General features: G+C 48.7%; 1 protein-coding gene across 4 annotated transcripts in view; it reads right to left on the reverse strand.

Moving 5' to 3' along the window:
• The window catches only part of wdfy3 (WD repeat and FYVE domain containing 3), a 218,094-nt gene that overhangs the window by 146,089 nt on the left and 54,882 nt on the right, over positions 1–17,123 (reverse strand). For all 4 annotated transcript variants that reach the window (XM_036936512.1, XM_036936513.1, XM_036936510.1 and 1 more), the window contains exons 5-11: positions 8,127–8,297; positions 7,129–7,321; positions 6,632–6,818; positions 5,638–5,804; positions 4,708–4,883; positions 4,182–4,333; positions 1,234–1,391 (exon numbers count right to left, since the gene is read on the reverse strand). In XM_036936512.1, the coding sequence (XP_036792407.1) occupies positions 1,234–1,391; positions 4,182–4,333; positions 4,708–4,883; positions 5,638–5,804; positions 6,632–6,818; positions 7,129–7,321; positions 8,127–8,297 (1,204 nt within the window). The remainder of the gene's footprint in view (positions 1–1,233; positions 1,392–4,181; positions 4,334–4,707; positions 4,884–5,637; positions 5,805–6,631; positions 6,819–7,128; positions 7,322–8,126; positions 8,298–17,123) is intronic.

The following is a 17,123-nucleotide window of genomic DNA, read 5'->3' on the forward strand; positions in this document are numbered from 1 at the left end:
GAGGAAGAGAGGGAGGAAGAGAGGGAGGAAGAGAGTTAGAGAGGGAGGAAGAGAGGGAGAGAGGGAGGAAGAGAGGGACGAAGAGAGAAGGAGGAAGAGGGAAAGAGGGAGAGAGGAAGAGAGGGAGAGAGGGAGGAAGAGAGGGAGGAAGAGGGAGAGAGGGAGGAAGAGAGGGAGAGAGGGAGAGAGGGAGGAAGAGAGGGAGAGAGGGAGGAAGAGAGGGAGAGAGGGAGAGAGGGAGGAAGAGAGGGAGGAAGAGAGGGAGAGAGGGAGAGAGGGAGGAAGAGAGGGAGAGAGGGAGGAAGAGAGGGAGAGAGGGAGGAAGAGAGGGAGAGAGGGAGGAAGAGAGGGAGAGAGGGAGAGAGGGAGGAAGAGAGGGAGGAAGAGAGGGAGAGAGGGAGGAAGAGAGGGACGAAGAGAGAAGGAGGAAGAGGGAAAGAGGGAGAGAGGAAGAGAGGGAGGAAGAGAGTTAGAGAGGGAGGAAGAGAGGGAGAGAGGGAGAGAGGGAGGAAGAGAGGGAGAGAGGGAGAGAGGGAGGAAGAGAGGGAGAGAGGGAGGAAGAGAGGGAGAGAGGGAGGAAGAGAGGGAGGAAGAGAGGGAGAGAGGGAGGAAGAGAGGGACGAAGAGAGAAGGAGGAAGAGGGAAAGAGAGGGAGAGAGGAACAGAGGGAGGAAGAGAGGGAGAGAGGGAGGAAGAGAGAAGGAGGAAGAGGGAAAGAGAGGGAGAGAGGAAGAGAGGGAGAAAGAGAGAGGGAGAGAGGAGGAAGAGGGAAAGAGGAAGAGAGGGAGAAAGAGAGAGGGAGAGAGGAGGAAGAGGGAAAGAGGAAGAGAGGGAGGAAGAGAGGGAGGAAGAGAGGGAGAAAGAGAGGGAGAGAGGGACGAAGAGAGAGAGAGAGAAAGCAGCAGATTGTTACTCTATGTAGAATTCCCTGTTCCATCTCCCAGTCCATGATGAACATGTGTGTATTATATCAGGGATTGGATGATTTGACTGCTTGTTTGAGGAACTATTAGCAACCAGATGACGAATCACAAATCATTCACTTCAGTCGGCAAGGCTTTCTCACGGCGGGGTTAGTGAGGGTCATATTCACTGGGCATGAAAAGGGAAGAAACGGACCGGAAACAGAATCAATCTGGACTTGTTGGCGCAACGGAAAATGTGTGTTTCTGATTGGACGTTTTGAAATGTTTTACAACCCAGTATTACCTCTTGATCTAGGAGACTCCTCACCTTGTTCGTTGTTCTGTGACTGAGTCTGTTGTTGCGTTGCGGGGTCTTTGAGCAGGGCAGCGTATTTATGCAGGAGGTTAACCAGCACCTCCAGCAGCCCCACCTCTCTCAACACATCACTGAACACCGCGTCATGACGGCTCAACTTCAACAGAGTCCTGAGGGAGGAGTCGGATTCATGGAATATTGAAAGAGTCGATTTACATTTATTAGGGCATCCATATCGATTTCAAAATTAGGAAATCAAACATGTTATTTTATATATTTTGCATTGCTGGACAGAAATACGAGATCTGATCCCAAATATATGTGGCTTTCCAGCCCCAATAGGTAAGATACTAAGATGCTAGATACGATACCAGATACAACATACTAGATAAGATACCAGACAATATACCAGATACAACATACTAGATAAGATGCTAGATATGATACCAGATACAACATACTAGATAAGATACTAGATACGACACCAGAAACGACACCAGAAACGACGCCAGATAAGATGCTAGATATGATACCAGATACAACATACTAGATAAGATACCAGACAATATACCAGATACAACATACTAGATAAGATGCTAGATATGATACCAGATACAACATACTAGATAAGATGCTAGATACGATACCAGATACAACATACTAGATAAGATGCTAGATACGATACCAGATACAACATACTAGATAAGATGCTAGATACGATACCAGATACAACATACTAGATAAGATGCTAGATACGATACCAGATACAACATACTAGATAAGATGCTAGATACGATACCAGATACAACATACTAGATAAGATGCTAGATACGATACCAGATACAACATACTAGATAAGATGCTAGATATGATACCAGATACAACATACTAGATAAGATGCTAGATATGATACCAGATACAACATACTAGATAAGATACCAGACAATATACCAGATACTAGATACTAGATACCAGATACGATACCAGATACTAGATACCAGATACGATACCAGATACTAGATACCAGATACTAGATACCAGATACTAGATACCAGATACGATACCAGATACTAGATACTAGATACCAGATACCAGATATTAGAAACTAGATACTAGATACGATACCAGATACCAGATACTAGATACCAGATACTAGATACCAGATACTAGATACCAGATACGATACCAGATACTAGATAACAGATACAATACCAGATACTAGATACCAGATACTAGATACCAGATACCAGATACCAGATACTAGATACTAGATACCAGATACTAGATACCAGATACGATACCAGATACCAGATACGATACCAGACACTAGATACGATACCAGATATGACACCAGATACCAGATACTAGATACCAGATACTAGATACCAGATACTAGATACCAGATACAATACCAGATACGATACCAAATACTAGATACCAGATATGATACCAGATACCAGATACTAGATACCAGATATGATACCAGATACCAGATACTAGATACCAGATACAATACCAGATACCAGATACGATACCAGGTACCAGATACTAGAAACTAGATACTAGATACCAGATACTAGATACCAGATACGATACCAGATACTAGATACCAGATACCAGATACCAGACACTAGATACGATACCAGATATACCAGATATGACACCAGATACCAGATACCAGATACTAGATACCAGATACCAGATACTAGATACGATACCAGATACTAGATACGATACCAGATACCATATACGATACCAGATATACCAGATATGACACCAGATACTAGATACCAGATACTAGATACCAGATACTAGATACCAGATACGATACCAGATACCAGACACTAGATACGATACCAGATATACCAGATACGATACCAGATACGACACCAGATACGACACCAGATACGACACCAGATACGACACCAGATACGACACCAGATACGACACCAGATACCAGATACGATCCCAGATACGATACTAGATACGATACCAGATACGATACCAGATACGATACTAGATACCAGAAACGATACCAGATACGACACCAGATACGATACTAGATACGATACCAGATACGATACTAGATACGATACCAGATGCCAGATACGATACTAGATACCAGATACGACTCCAGATACGATTCCAGATACCAGATACGATACTAGATACCAGATACTAGATACGACACCAGATACGACACCAGATACCAGATACGATACTAGATACCAGATACTAGATACGATACCAGATACGACACCAGATACGACACCAGATACGACACCAGATATGACACCAGATACCAGATACGATACCAGATATGATGCCAGATACGATACCAGATGCCAGATACAATACCAGATACTACACCAGATGCCAGATACGATACCAGATACAATACCAGATACGATACCAGATATGACACCAGATACCAGATACGATACTAGATACCAGATACGATACCAGATACCAGATACGATACCAGCTACCAGGTACGATACCAGATACGATACCAGATACTAGATACCAGGTACGATACCAGATACCAGATATGACACCAGATACAATACCAGATACGATACCAGCTACCAGGTACGATACCAGATGCGATACCAGGTACGATACCAGGTACGACACCAGATACCATACTAGATACCAGATACCAGGTACGATACTAGATACCAGGTACGATACCAGATACTAGATACCAGGTACGATAGCAGATACTAGATACCAGGTACGATACCAGATACGATACCAGATAAGTAGGCATCTACTCTTAGATGTATTACTTTGATTAAACAATTAAAATCGGCCCTAGCAACCATCAATTAAATCATACCTAGCAAACATCAATTAAATCAGCCCAAGCTGATTGTGAAGAACGCTCCCACACACACGCATGCCCAGACGCGCGCACACACACAAACACAGCCACACACACACACACACTTCCCTACCTGGTGGCTGTGATACTGCAGGTGTATGACGTAGAGCCCTTCAGCAGGACGCTGACACTGAACAGCTCCTTACAGGGAACATAGTTCAGACTGAACACTACAAACTCCAACAGGTCAAAGTACTTTGTCTGGGCATCTGGCAGCTTGGCCACCTGGAAAGAGATGGGGTTTTATTTAGAATAACATATAGCTGCATAACATATAACACACACACACACACACACACACACACACAGAGAGAGACACACACACACACACACACACACACACAGAGAGACACACACACACACACACACACACACACAGAGACACACACACACACAGAGACACACACACACACAGAGACACACACACAGAGACACACACACAGAAACACACACACAGAGACACACACACAGAGACACACACACAGAGACACACACACAGAGACACACACACACACAGACAGAGACACACACACAGAGACACACACACAGAGACACACACACAGAGACACACACACAGAGACACACACACACACACACACCTTGTCAGCGAACTGTGAGAGTGTGTGTTGTGCCTCCAGGATGAAGTAATTGGCGTGGTCGGCGGCGTAGATGTTGCCGATGGCGTCCAGCAGCGTGCCGGTCAGCCGGGACGTCTTAGCCCTCAGGAAGGCATTCTGTAGGACGGAGAACGACTGGAGGTTCCTCACCGTGTGGCCTGGACCAGACACAGACCAACAATCAATCCAATGTTTTACAGGGTCAGTCATAGTAGTATGATAGGTGTTGTTTTACAGGGTCAGTCATAGTAGTATGATATGTGTTGTTTTACAGGGTCAGTCATAGTAGTACGATAGGTGTTGTTTTACAGGGTCAGTCATAGTAGTATGACAGGTCCCTGGAGCAAATGATGGGTGACCTTCTCATTGGCAGATTCTTCACCTTGTCGGCTCGGATATTCAAACCAGCGATCTTTCAGTTACTGGCCCAACGCTCTAACCGCTAACCTCAAGGCTACCTGCCACCCGGCGAAACTGTGTACGCGACCAATAAAGTTTGATTTGATTTCCATTTAAACTGCAGGCTGAGTCAGAGGACAGGTCAGTGCCTCACCCAGACAACCGGACTTCCCTGTTGATCACAATGTGTCACTTCCCTGTTGAGGCGCACAGCTCCACCCACTCCTATGACACTAACACATTCTGGACAGTTCTGGTTCTCTCACACACACACACACACACACACACACACACACACACACACACACACACACGCTCATAAAAATAGAATTCGTTGAACGGCATGTTATTCATACCATGGCAATCTGGCTGCAACCATTAAGGAATTGTTGACTAAAATGGAGAAACTCGTTCTACCGACTCTATTTCTATGCTTAAGACGTTAACTAGGAAGGTGTGGGCAGTGGGCTGAGTAAAACACTGGAGCCGCGATGACGCTCGGGTTGACTGTACCTTTCCCAGAAGGCTGTGGGAGTACGAAGCCGGGCAGGAGGAAGGGGGCTCCAGTGGTGAGACCGGCCGGTTTGAGATCGGTCACGCCATAGGTGGTCAGAAGCGTCACTAGGTTGACCAGATCCTTCAGAGCATCACTGCTGTCCTCCTCTTTGGCCTGCTCCAATCTGGGGGGGGGGGGGGGGGGTACATTTAATATAGTGAAACAAGTAACACACAATATGTTGTAGAGGAAGAGGAAGGGGTTAATACCATAACACACTATTTTGAAGAGGAAGAGGAAGAGGAAGGGGTTAATACCATAACACACTATGTTGAAGAGGAAGGGGAAGGGGTTAATACCATAACACACTATGTTGTAGAGGAAGAGGAAGAGGAAGGGGTTAATACCATAACACACTAGGTTGTAGAGGAAGAGGAAGGGGTTAATACCATAACACACTAGGTTGTAGAGGAAGAGGAAGGGGAAGAGGAAGGGGTTAATACCATAACACACTATGTTGAAGAGGAAGGGGAAGGGGTTAATACCATAACACACTATGTTGAAGAGGAAGAGGAAGGGGTTAATACCATAACACACTATGTTGAAGAGGAAGAGGAAGGGGTTAACCCCTTCCTCTTCCTCTTCAACATAGTGTGTTATGGTATTAACCCCTTCCTCTTCCCCTTCCCCTTCCTCTTCATCATAGTGTGTTATGGTATTAACCCCTTCCTCTTCCTCTTCAACATAGTGTGTTATGGTATTAACCCCTTCCTCTTCCCCTTCCCCTTCCTCTTCATCATAGTGTGTTATGGTATTAACCCCTTCCTCTTCCTCTTCAACATAGTGTGTTATGGTATTAACCCCTTCCTCTTCCACATAGTGTGTTATGGTATTAACCCCTTCCTCTTCCTCTTCAACATAGTGTGTTATGGTATTAATACCATAACACACACACACACACACACACACACACACACACACACACACACACCACCTCTAATATGAGCCTACCTGAGCATGAGGTCGCAGAGGAACGTGTATCCCTGACACATCCTGAAGTCGTCCAGCAGGGTCTGGGAGACGTCGCTGGAGTCCTTCAGGAAGCAGGACAGACCGGCAAACATCTCTACGATCTCCAGGGGTGAGAGGTCATCTGACTGCTGCATGTTCTGGATACATGTGGCCAGGCACTCTTTCTCTGAGGGAGGGAGGGAGGGAGGGAGGTTAATATGGCCTCACACACACACACACACACACACACACCATCCATCGCGTCCATTCATCTGCATGTTCTCGGTACACAGACACCAACCATTTAGGGTTGTAAGAATTCAGAAAACCTTCCCAAAATGCACAGGTTTTCCAGAATTCCCATTTGACAAATTTAGGAGGGAATAAAATTGGAATTTATTTTAAAATTACAAGTGGAAATCCTCTCAACAAGATTTCTGGAAATGATGGGAATGTTTTCTGAATTTTGCCAACACAACCAACCCCAGACCTCTCACCGTGGATATACTTGATGACGTTGACGCTGAGTCCGTGTCGTGAGATGGTGGTGAGGACCTGGCCGGCGCTCTTCCTCCAGGGCAGGTTGTGGGGGGGGCACCAGGACGTGATGGCAGAGAAGAGTAGCTGGAGATCGTCTTTCTGGGCCAGTTCCTCCGCCGGAGAGACAAAGCTACACAGCTTCACCAGGATCTAATAACAACGCAGTAATAAACCAGTTTTAAACATAAAAACACTTTACTATACCCCTTACCCCAATTAGCTTCACCAGGATACCCCTTACCCCAATTAGCTTCACCAGGATACCCCTTACCCCTATTAGCTTCACCAGGATACCCCTTACCCCTATTAGCTTCACCAGGATACCCCTTACCCCTATTAGCTTCACCAGGATACCCCTTACCCCAATTAGCTTCACCAGGATACCCCTTACCCCAATTAACTTCACCAGGATACCCCTTACCCCAATTAGCTTCACCAGGATACCCCTTACCCCAATTAGCTTCACCAGGATACCCCTTACCCCAATTAGCTTCACCAGGATACCCCTTACCCCACAAGGCTTCACCAGGATACCCCTTACCCCACAAGGCTTCACCAGGATACACCTCAACCCAATTAGCTTCACCAGGATACCCCTTATCCCCTTACCCCCTTACCCCACCAGGATATGGGGGAAATGAGCTAGAGAAGGGGGGCTAGAGGCAAGGATGGAAGGGCTATGGAGAAGTGTTTAGGGAATAGGGGCTAGGAAGCAGTGTTTAAGGAATAGGGGCTAGGAAGAAGCGGCTAAGCAGTAGTGTTTAGGGAATAGGGGCTAGGAAACAGTGTTTAGGGAATAGGGGCTAGGGAGAAGGGGCTAAGCAGTAGTGTTTAGGGAATAGGGGCTAGGAAGCAGTGTTTAGGGAATAGGGGCTAGGGAGAAGGGGCTAAGCAGTAGTGTTTAGGGAATAGGGGCTAGGAAGCAGTGTTTAGGGAATAGGGGTTGATTACAGACCTGTGCGAAGACCTTCTGCAGCAGGGCCCGGCGGTCAGCCTGGGGCAGCTCTGAGGTCTGGGTCTGTGAGGCCCCAGGGGCCTCGGCCATGTGAGGAAGGTCAAAGAACAGATACAGACACTTCACCAGGGTGGAGGGCACCGACATGGTGGTCATGCAGTCCACCGTTTTCTACAGGGAGGAGAAAGACACACACACACACACACACACACACACGTTACTAAAAGCCCCAGCAAAATCAGCCTTGTAATTACCAGTTATGTACTCAGACAGTGACTCACTCTTACCTGTGAAAAGTGTGTGTGTTCATTCCGTGCACCATGGGTGTGTGTGTTCATTACGTGTGTGTACACCATGTGTGTGTGTGTGTGTGTGTGTTAATTCTGTGTGTGTGTGTGTGCACCGTGTGTGTGTGTGTGTGCACCGTATGTGTGTGTGTGTGCACCGTGTGTGTGTGTGTGTGCACCGTGTGTGTGTGTGTGTGTGTGTGTGTGTGTGTGTGTGTGTGTGCACCGTATGTGTGTGTGCACTGTGTGTGTGTGCGCACCGTGTGTGTGTGTGTGCACCGTGTGTGTGTCTCTCTCATGCGGCAGGCTTTAAACTTTGATAACACTGTCAACCTGTACTGGGGACAGCTCAGTGGCAGTAATGAGAGTAGTTCTCCCCAAACCTGTGTGTGTGTGTGTGTGTGTGTGTGTGTCAAAATCATGGCTGTTTATTGACGCAGAGGGAAAAACACAGAAAGAGGGGTTCGTGCTTATTCATGTAAATGATTCACGCAAACACACACACACACACACAGGTGTATATGTGCAAGGCTGCTGTGCTGTGAGCTGAGCTCCCCTCCATTCATTACTGAGATGCCTGGGGGAGGACTCATATCGCTGAATCTTTGAGAAGAGCAGTAACACAAAGACACACACAGCAAAACAGAACAGAACACAGGGGAGAGGAGAGGAGAGGAGAGGAGAGGAGAGGAAAAACAAGTGTTCTTGATGAGGAAGCAGCAGAGAGAAGAGACAGTAGAGGGTGGTTGGTTTGAAGGGGTCGAGGGTGGTTGGCTTGAAGGGTAGAGGAGGGGACGGTAGAGGGTGGTTGGTTTGAAGGGGTCGAGGGTGGTTGGCTTGAAGGGTAGAGGAGGGGACGGTAGAGGGTGGTTGGTTTGAAGGGGTCGAGGGTGGTTGGTTTGAAGGGTAGAGGAGGGGACGGTAGAGGGTGGTTGGTTTGAAGGGGTCGAGGGTGGTTGGCTTGAAGGGTAGAGGAGGGGACGGTAGAGGGTGGTTGGTTTGAAGGGTAGAGGGTGGTTGGTTTGAAGGGTAGAGGAGGAGACGGTAGAGGGTGGTTGGTTTGAAGGGGTCGAGGGTGGTTGGCTTGAAGGGTAGAGGAGGGGACGGTAGAGGGTGGTTGGTTTGAAGGGGTCGAGGGTGGTTGGCTTGAAGGGTAGAGGAGGGGACGGTAGAGGGTGGTTGGTTTGAAGGGGTCGAGGGTGGTTGGCTTGAAGGGTAGAGGAGGGGACGGTAGAGGGTGGTTGGTTTGAAGGGGTCGAGGGTGGTTGGTTTGAAGGGTAGAGGAGGGGACGGTAGAGGGTGGTTGGTTTGAAGGGTAGAGGGTGGTTGGTTTGAAGGGTAGAGGAGGGGACGGTAGAGGGTGGTTGGTTTGAAGGGTAGAGGGTGGTTGGTTCGAAGGGTAGAGGAGGGGACAGTAGAGGGTGGTTGGTTTGAGGGGTAGAGGAGGGGACAGTAGAGGGTGGTTGGTTTGAAGGGTAGAGGAGGGGACAGTAGAGGGTGGTTGGTTTGAAGGGTAGAGGAGGGGACGGTCGAGGGTGGTTGATTTGAAGGGTAGAGGAGGGGACAGTAGAGGGCGGTTGGTTTGAGGGGTAGAGGAGGGGACAGTAGAGGGTGGTTGGTTTGAAGGGTAGAGGAGGGGACAGTAGAGGGTGGTTGGTTTGAAGGGTAGAGGAGGGGACAGTAGAGGGTGGTTGGTTTGAAGGGTAGAGGAGGGGACAGTAGAGGGTGGTTGGTTTGAGGGGTAGAGGAGGGGACGGTAGAGGGTGGTTGGTTTGAAGGGTAGAGGAGGGGACGGTCGAGGGTGGTTGGTTTGAAGGGGTCGAGAAGAGACAGTAGAGGGTGGTTGGTTTGAAGGGTAGAGGAGGGGACAGTAGAGGGTGGTTGGTTCGAAGGGTAGATGAGGGGACAGTAGAGGGTGGTTGGTTTGAAGGGTAGAGAAGAGACAGTAGAGGGTGGTTGGTTTGAAGGGTAGAGGAGGGGACGGTAGAGGGTGGCTGGTTTGAAGGGTAGAGGAGGGGACGGTAGAGGGTGGTTGGTTTGAGGGGTAGAGGAGGGGACAGTAGAGGGTGGTTGGTTTGAGGGGTAGAGGAGGGGACAGTAGAGGGTGGTTGGTTTGAGGGGTAGAGAAGAGACAGTAGAGGGTGGTTGGTTTGAAGGGTAGAGGAGGGGACGGTAGAGGGTGGTTGGTTTGAAGGGGTCGAGGGTGGTTGGCTTGAAGGGTAGAGGAGGGGACGGTAGAGGGTGGTTGGTTTGAAGGGGTCGAGGGTGGTTGGCTTGAAGGGTAGAGGAGGGGACGGTAGAGGGTGGTTGGTTTGAAGGGGTCGAGGGTGGTTGGCTTGAAGGGTAGAGGAGGGGACGGTAGAGGGTGGTTGGTTTGAAGGGGTCGAGGGTGGTTGGTTTGAAGGGTAGAGGAGGGGACGGTAGAGGGTGGTTGGTTTGAAGGGTAGAGGGTGGTTGGTTTGAAGGGTAGAGGAGGGGACGGTAGAGGGTGGTTGGTTTGAAGGGTAGAGGGTGGTTGGTTCGAAGGGTAGAGGAGGGGACAGTAGAGGGTGGTTGGTTTGAGGGGTAGAGGAGGGGACAGTAGAGGGTGGTTGGTTTGAAGGGTAGAGGAGGGGACAGTAGAGGGTGGTTGGTTTGAAGGGTAGAGGAGGGGACGGTCGAGGGTGGTTGATTTGAAGGGTAGAGGAGGGGACAGTAGAGGGCGGTTGGTTTGAGGGGTAGAGGAGGGGACAGTAGAGGGTGGTTGGTTTGAAGGGTAGAGGAGGGGACAGTAGAGGGTGGTTGGTTTGAAGGGTAGAGGAGGGGACAGTAGAGGGTGGTTGGTTTGAAGGGTAGAGGAGGGGACAGTAGAGGGTGGTTGGTTTGAGGGGTAGAGGAGGGGACGGTAGAGGGTGGTTGGTTTGAAGGGTAGAGGAGGGGACGGTCGAGGGTGGTTGGTTTGAAGGGGTCGAGAAGAGACAGTAGAGGGTGGTTGGTTTGAAGGGTAGAGGAGGGGACAGTAGAGGGTGGTTGGTTCGAAGGGTAGATGAGGGGACAGTAGAGGGTGGTTGGTTTGAAGGGTAGAGAAGAGACAGTAGAGGGTGGTTGGTTTGAAGGGTAGAGGAGGGGACGGTAGAGGGTGGTTGGTTTGAAGGGTAGAGGAGGGGACGGTAGAGGGTGGTTGGTTTGAGGGGTAGAGGAGGGGACAGTAGAGGGTGGTTGGTTTGAAGGGTAGAGGAGGGGACAGTAGAGGGTGGTTGGTTTGAGGGGTAGAGGAGGGGACGGTAGAGGGTGGTTGGTTTGAGGGGTAGAGGAGGGGACAGTAGAGGGTGGTTGGTTTGAGGGGTAGAGAAGAGACAGTAGAGGGTGGTTGGTTTGAAGGGTAGAGGAGGGGACAGTAGAGGGTGGTTGGTTTGAGGGGTAGAGAAGAGACCGTAGAGGGTGGTTGGTTTGAAGGGTAGAGGAGGGGACAGTAGAGGGTGGTTGGTTTGAGGGGTAGAGAAGAGACAGTAGAGGGTGGTTGGTTTGAAGGGTAGAGGAGGGGACGGTAGAGGGTGGTTGGTTTGAGGGGTAGAGGAGGGGACGGTAGAGGGTGGTTGGTTTGAGGGGTAGAGAAGAGACCGTAGAGGGTGGTTGGTTTGAAGGGTAGAGGAGGGGACAGTAGAGGGTGGTTGGTTTGAGGGGTAGAGAAGAGACCGTAGAGGGTGGTTGGTTTGAAGGGTAGAGAAGAGACCGTAGAGGGTGGTTGGTTTGAAGGGTAGAGGAGGGGACGGTCGAGGGTGGTTGGTTTGAGGGGTAGAAGAGGGGACGGTAGAGGGTGGTTGGTTTGAGGGGTAGAGAAGAGACAGTAGAGGGTGGTTGGTTTGAGGGGTAGAGGAGGGGACGGTAGAGGGTGGTTGGTTTGAGGGGTAGAGAAGAGACAGTAGAGGGTGGTTGGTTTGAAGGGTAGAGGAGGGGACAGTAGAGGGTGGTTGGTTTGAGGGGTAGAGGAGGGGACGGTCAAGGGTGGTTGGTTTGAGGGGTAGAGACCCCCCCCCCCCCCCAGTGAAAGCAGTCAGGGAAGGTGAATCGGCTGAATGGTGAATGAATGACGATCCCAATAGTCTGTCCTGGATGTGTGCAGTCAGTAGGGCTGGGAACTGCCAGGGGACGATCACGGTATGATATTGCGATACTTAGGTACCGATATGATATGCATTGCTATTTGCTGTTCCAGACATATTGTTGACTACACGTCTGCTCCAGAGAGACAAGAGAGAAGAGAGAAAACCGTGAGACAATTAGTTGATCAGACAGGAAAATAAAAAAAGTACTGAAAACATGTTGGCTAACTATTTAAAAAGAAGATTAATAACAAGCTATAGGATTGAAAATACCAGAGTTTTGGCGCAGCTACAGCCGACTAAGTCTACCTAGCAACAACAACAAAAATGGATACTTGGGAGTCAAAGTATCAATATAATATTCTCCAGAAACAATATTACGATATGTAACTAACTATACATGGAGTTTTCCCCACCATCACGAGCAGTCAGGTGACGGGAAGACAGTGTAGAGCTGGCTCTGGGTCAGGTCAGTGAGTGAGTGAATGATGAGTGAGTGAGTGATGAGTGAGTGAGTGATGAGTGAGTGAGTGAGTGAGTGATGAGTGAGTGAGTGATGAGTGAGTGAGTGAGTGAGTGAGTGAGTGAGTGAGTGAGTGATGAGTGAGTGATGAGTGAGTGATGCCGTCATTCATCAGCTACAAAACTAGGAAGAGTGAGCGAGGGACCGAGGGAAGACGGGAGGGAGATGAAATATAGATGTTGTTTTATGTATATCTGGGTGTAATATGTACTGTAGACGTTTTTCTTCTGGAAAGAAAGGAGGGAGGAGGGCAGAGAGGGGAGGGGAGGGGAGGGGAGCAGAGAGGGGAGGCGAGGGGAGGGGAGGGGAGCAGAGAGGGGAGGGGAGGGGAGGGGTGGAGAGTGGAGTGGAGGGGAGCAGAGAAGGGAGGGGAGGCAGAATTTAGAATGTGTTGGAGGATGAACCGAGAGAGAGAGAGCTGTTGTTGCTATGACGTCAGGTGGAAGGGAGGGCGCCCAGAGGCCCTTTGTTTTACTCTCTGAGACCGCCGAGCTCTCCGTGTGTGTGTGTGTGTGTGTGTGTGTGTGTGTGTGTGTGTGTGTGTGCATATACGAATGTGTGTTGTCGTGCTGTCTGCGACAACGGAGCAGGGAACACACACATCCATTATCCCAGCCAGCCTGTCAGCAAGCCAGCCAGCCAGTCAGCAAGCCAGCCAGTCAGCCAGCCAGCCAGTCAGTTAGCCAGTCAGCTAGCCAGCCAGTCAGTTAGCCAGTCAGCCAGCCAGCCAGTCAGTTAGCCAGCCAGTCAGTCAGCCAGTCAGCTAGTCAGCTAGCCAGCCAGTCAGCCAGCCAGCCAGCCAGCCAGTCAGCCAGTCAGCTAGCCAGCCAGTCAGTCAGCCAGCCAGTCAGCCAGTCAGGGCAGAAAGCTGCTCGACCCAGAGACAATAGAAATAGACTGTTCTGTCCCGCTTTGCTTTGTCCCTGCAATGACCTGGTCTTCACACACACGCTACCATATAATCACATTACATTATAATGACATTATACTGACCAATTCCTTACATCTCCCAAGTGAATGAGAATCAAGATCAGTAGATACAGGATCTTATTGTCTGTACGTTGGTTCATTCTAGGGATCAGACTACATATTTTAGTCAAGACAAGTCTAGTTTTTTTTCATACAGGGGAGAAGGGTCAAAAGTTGGGTGAAGGCCACAATTGAAAAGAGGTTACTTGCTGTGTGTGACATGCTACAGGCTACTGTTTAATCTCCCTGCTGTGTGATGTGCTACAGGCTACTGTTTAATCTCCCTGCTGTGTGTGACATGCTACAGGCTACTGTTTAATCTCCCTGCTGTGTGACGTGCTACAGGCTACTGTTTAATCTCCCTGCTGTGTGACGTGCTACAGGCTACTGTTTAATCTCCCTGCTGTGTGACATGCTACAGGCTACTGTTTAATCTCCCTGCTGTGTGATGTGCTACAGGCTACTGTTTAATCTCCCTGCTGTGTGACATGCTACAGGCTACTGTTTAATCTCCCTGCTGTGTGATGTGCTACAGGCTACTGTTTAATCTCCCTGCTGTGTGACGTGCTACAGGCTACTGTTTAATCTCCCTGCTGTGTGACATGCTACAGGCTACTGTTTAATCTCCCTGCTCTGTGGACGTGCTACAGGCTACTGTTTAATCTCCCTGCTGTGTGACATGCTACAGGCTACTGTTTAATCTCCCTGCTCTGTGGACGTGCTACAGGCTACTGTTTAATCTCCCTGCTGTGTGACATGCTACAGGCTACTGTTTAATCTCCCTGCTGTGTGTGACATGCTACAGGCTACTGTTTAATCTCCCTGCTGTGTGTGACATGCTACAGGCTACTGTTTATTCTCCCTGCTGTGTGTGACGTGCTACAGGCTACTGTTTAATCTCCCTGCTGTGTGTGACATGCTACAGGCTACTGTTTAATCTCCCTGCTGTGTGTGACATGCTACAGGCTACTGTTTAATCTCCCTGCTGTGTGTGACATGCTACAGGCTACTGTTTAATCTCCCTGCTGTGTGTGACATGCTACAGGCTACTGTTTAATCTCCCTGCTGTGTGACATGCTACAGGCTACTGTTTAATCTCCCTGCTGTGTGTGACATGCTACAGGCTACTGTTTAATCTCCCTGCTGTGTGACATGCTACAGGCTACTGTTTAATCTCCCTGCTCTGTGGACGTGCTACAGGCTACTGTTTAATCTCCCTGCTGTGTGGACGTGCTTAATTAAACTGTAGAAAGTCAGAGAGAGACATTGTAAAAATCCATGTACACAAACAACAAGTGTGTGGTTAAAATTGGCCACAAATCCACATTTCTTTCCACATGGCCGTGGGGTGAGACAGGGATGCAGCTTGAGCCCCACCCTCTTCAACATATATATCAACAAATTGGTGAGGGGAACTAGAACAGTCGGCAGCACCTGGGCTCAACCTACTAGAATCCCGTCTACTGTTGGCTGATCATCTGGTGCTTCTGTCCCCAACCAAGGAGGGCCAACAGCAGCACCTAGATCTTCTGTCAGACCTGGGCCCTGTTAGACCTGGGCCCTGACCCTGACAGACCTGGGCCCTGACAGACCTGGGCCCTGACAGACCTGGGCCCTGACAGACCTGGGCCCTGACCCTGTCAGACCTGGGCCCTGACCCTGACAGACCTGGGCCCTGACAGACCCGGGCCCTGACAGACCCGGGCCCTGACAGACCCGGGCCCTGACAGACGCCCTGACAGACCTGGGCCCTGACAGACCTGGGCCCTGACAGTTGCCAGGACAACAAACACAAATTCCATCTAGACACCGTTGCCCTTGATCATACCCACCTCGGCCTAAACATCAGCGCCACAGGTAACTTCCACAAAGCTGTGAACGATCTGAGAGACAAGGCAAGAAGAGTCTTCTATGCCATCAAAAGGAACATAAAATTCAACATACGAATTAGGATCTGGCTAAAAATACTTGAATCAGTTATAGAACCTATTGCTCTTCATGGTTGTGAGGCCTGGGGTCCACTTACCAACCAATAATTCACAAAATGGGACAAACACCAAATTGAGACTGCCTACAGAATTCTGTTCCCATATCTACTGGGTGAAATACCACAGTGTTCCATCACAGCAGCAAGATGTATGACCTGTTGCCACAAGAAAAGGGCAACCAGTGAAGAACAAACACCATTGTAAATACAACCCATATTTATGTTGATTTATTTTCCCTTTTGTACTTTTACAATTTGCACATCGCTATAACACTCTATGTGTATGACATTTGAAATGTCTTTATTCCTTTGGAACTTTTGTGAGTGTAATGTTTACTGTTAATTTTTATTTTGTTTATTTCACATTTGTTGGTCTATTTCACTTGCATTGGCAATGTCAATATACGTTTCCATGCCAATAAAGCCCCTTTGAATTGAGAGACAGCTAGAAAAAGAGAGAGGAGAGACAAACTGAGGAGGAGAGAAGGAGAAGGGCCTCTACAAAGGAAACTAAGGCTCCAAAGTCTCCAACCAAACCGACAAAAAAAAGAGTGCATTTCTGATCTTCAGTGAAGCAAGAGAAGCCTCCTCCCACCTCTCTGAAGACTCTCAGACCAATTGACATGAAGTTTTAAAGAATGATGATTGAGGGAGATAAAAAAAAAAAAAAAAGTGTATGACAGCATCCCAAAAGGCACCCTATTCCCTATGGACCCTGGACAAAAGTAGTGCACTACATAGGGAATAGGGTGCCATAGGGTCCTGGTAGAAAAGCAGTGACCTACATAGGGAATAGGGTGCTATTTGGGAGGCAGTCCTTAAGTGACGACCTTCCTCCCCCTATGGTTCCCCTATGGCCAGACGCTGCTTGACAAATTACCACATTTGTAATATTGAACAACCTTCCCACAACATTCTGGGAACGTTGCTTGGCTTTGGAACATTCTAAGCCCATTTAAGGAATTTGACAACAACAAAAAAAATATATATATATATATTGTTTGGTATTTCATTACTTTAACACAGTGGTTGGTTGATCGGGATCGACTGATCGACCTCCAAGGCTTTCCTAGTCGATCACCAAACATTTATGTAAAAAGAAGACAACAGTAAAAGACGTGGGTTCCTATTTTTTTTGCTGTTGGCAGT

The sequence above is a fragment of the Oncorhynchus mykiss genome, chromosome 11 (genome assembly GCF_013265735.2).
Source record: "Oncorhynchus mykiss isolate Arlee chromosome 11, USDA_OmykA_1.1, whole genome shotgun sequence".
Lineage (NCBI taxonomy): Eukaryota > Metazoa > Chordata > Actinopteri > Salmoniformes > Salmonidae > Oncorhynchus > Oncorhynchus mykiss.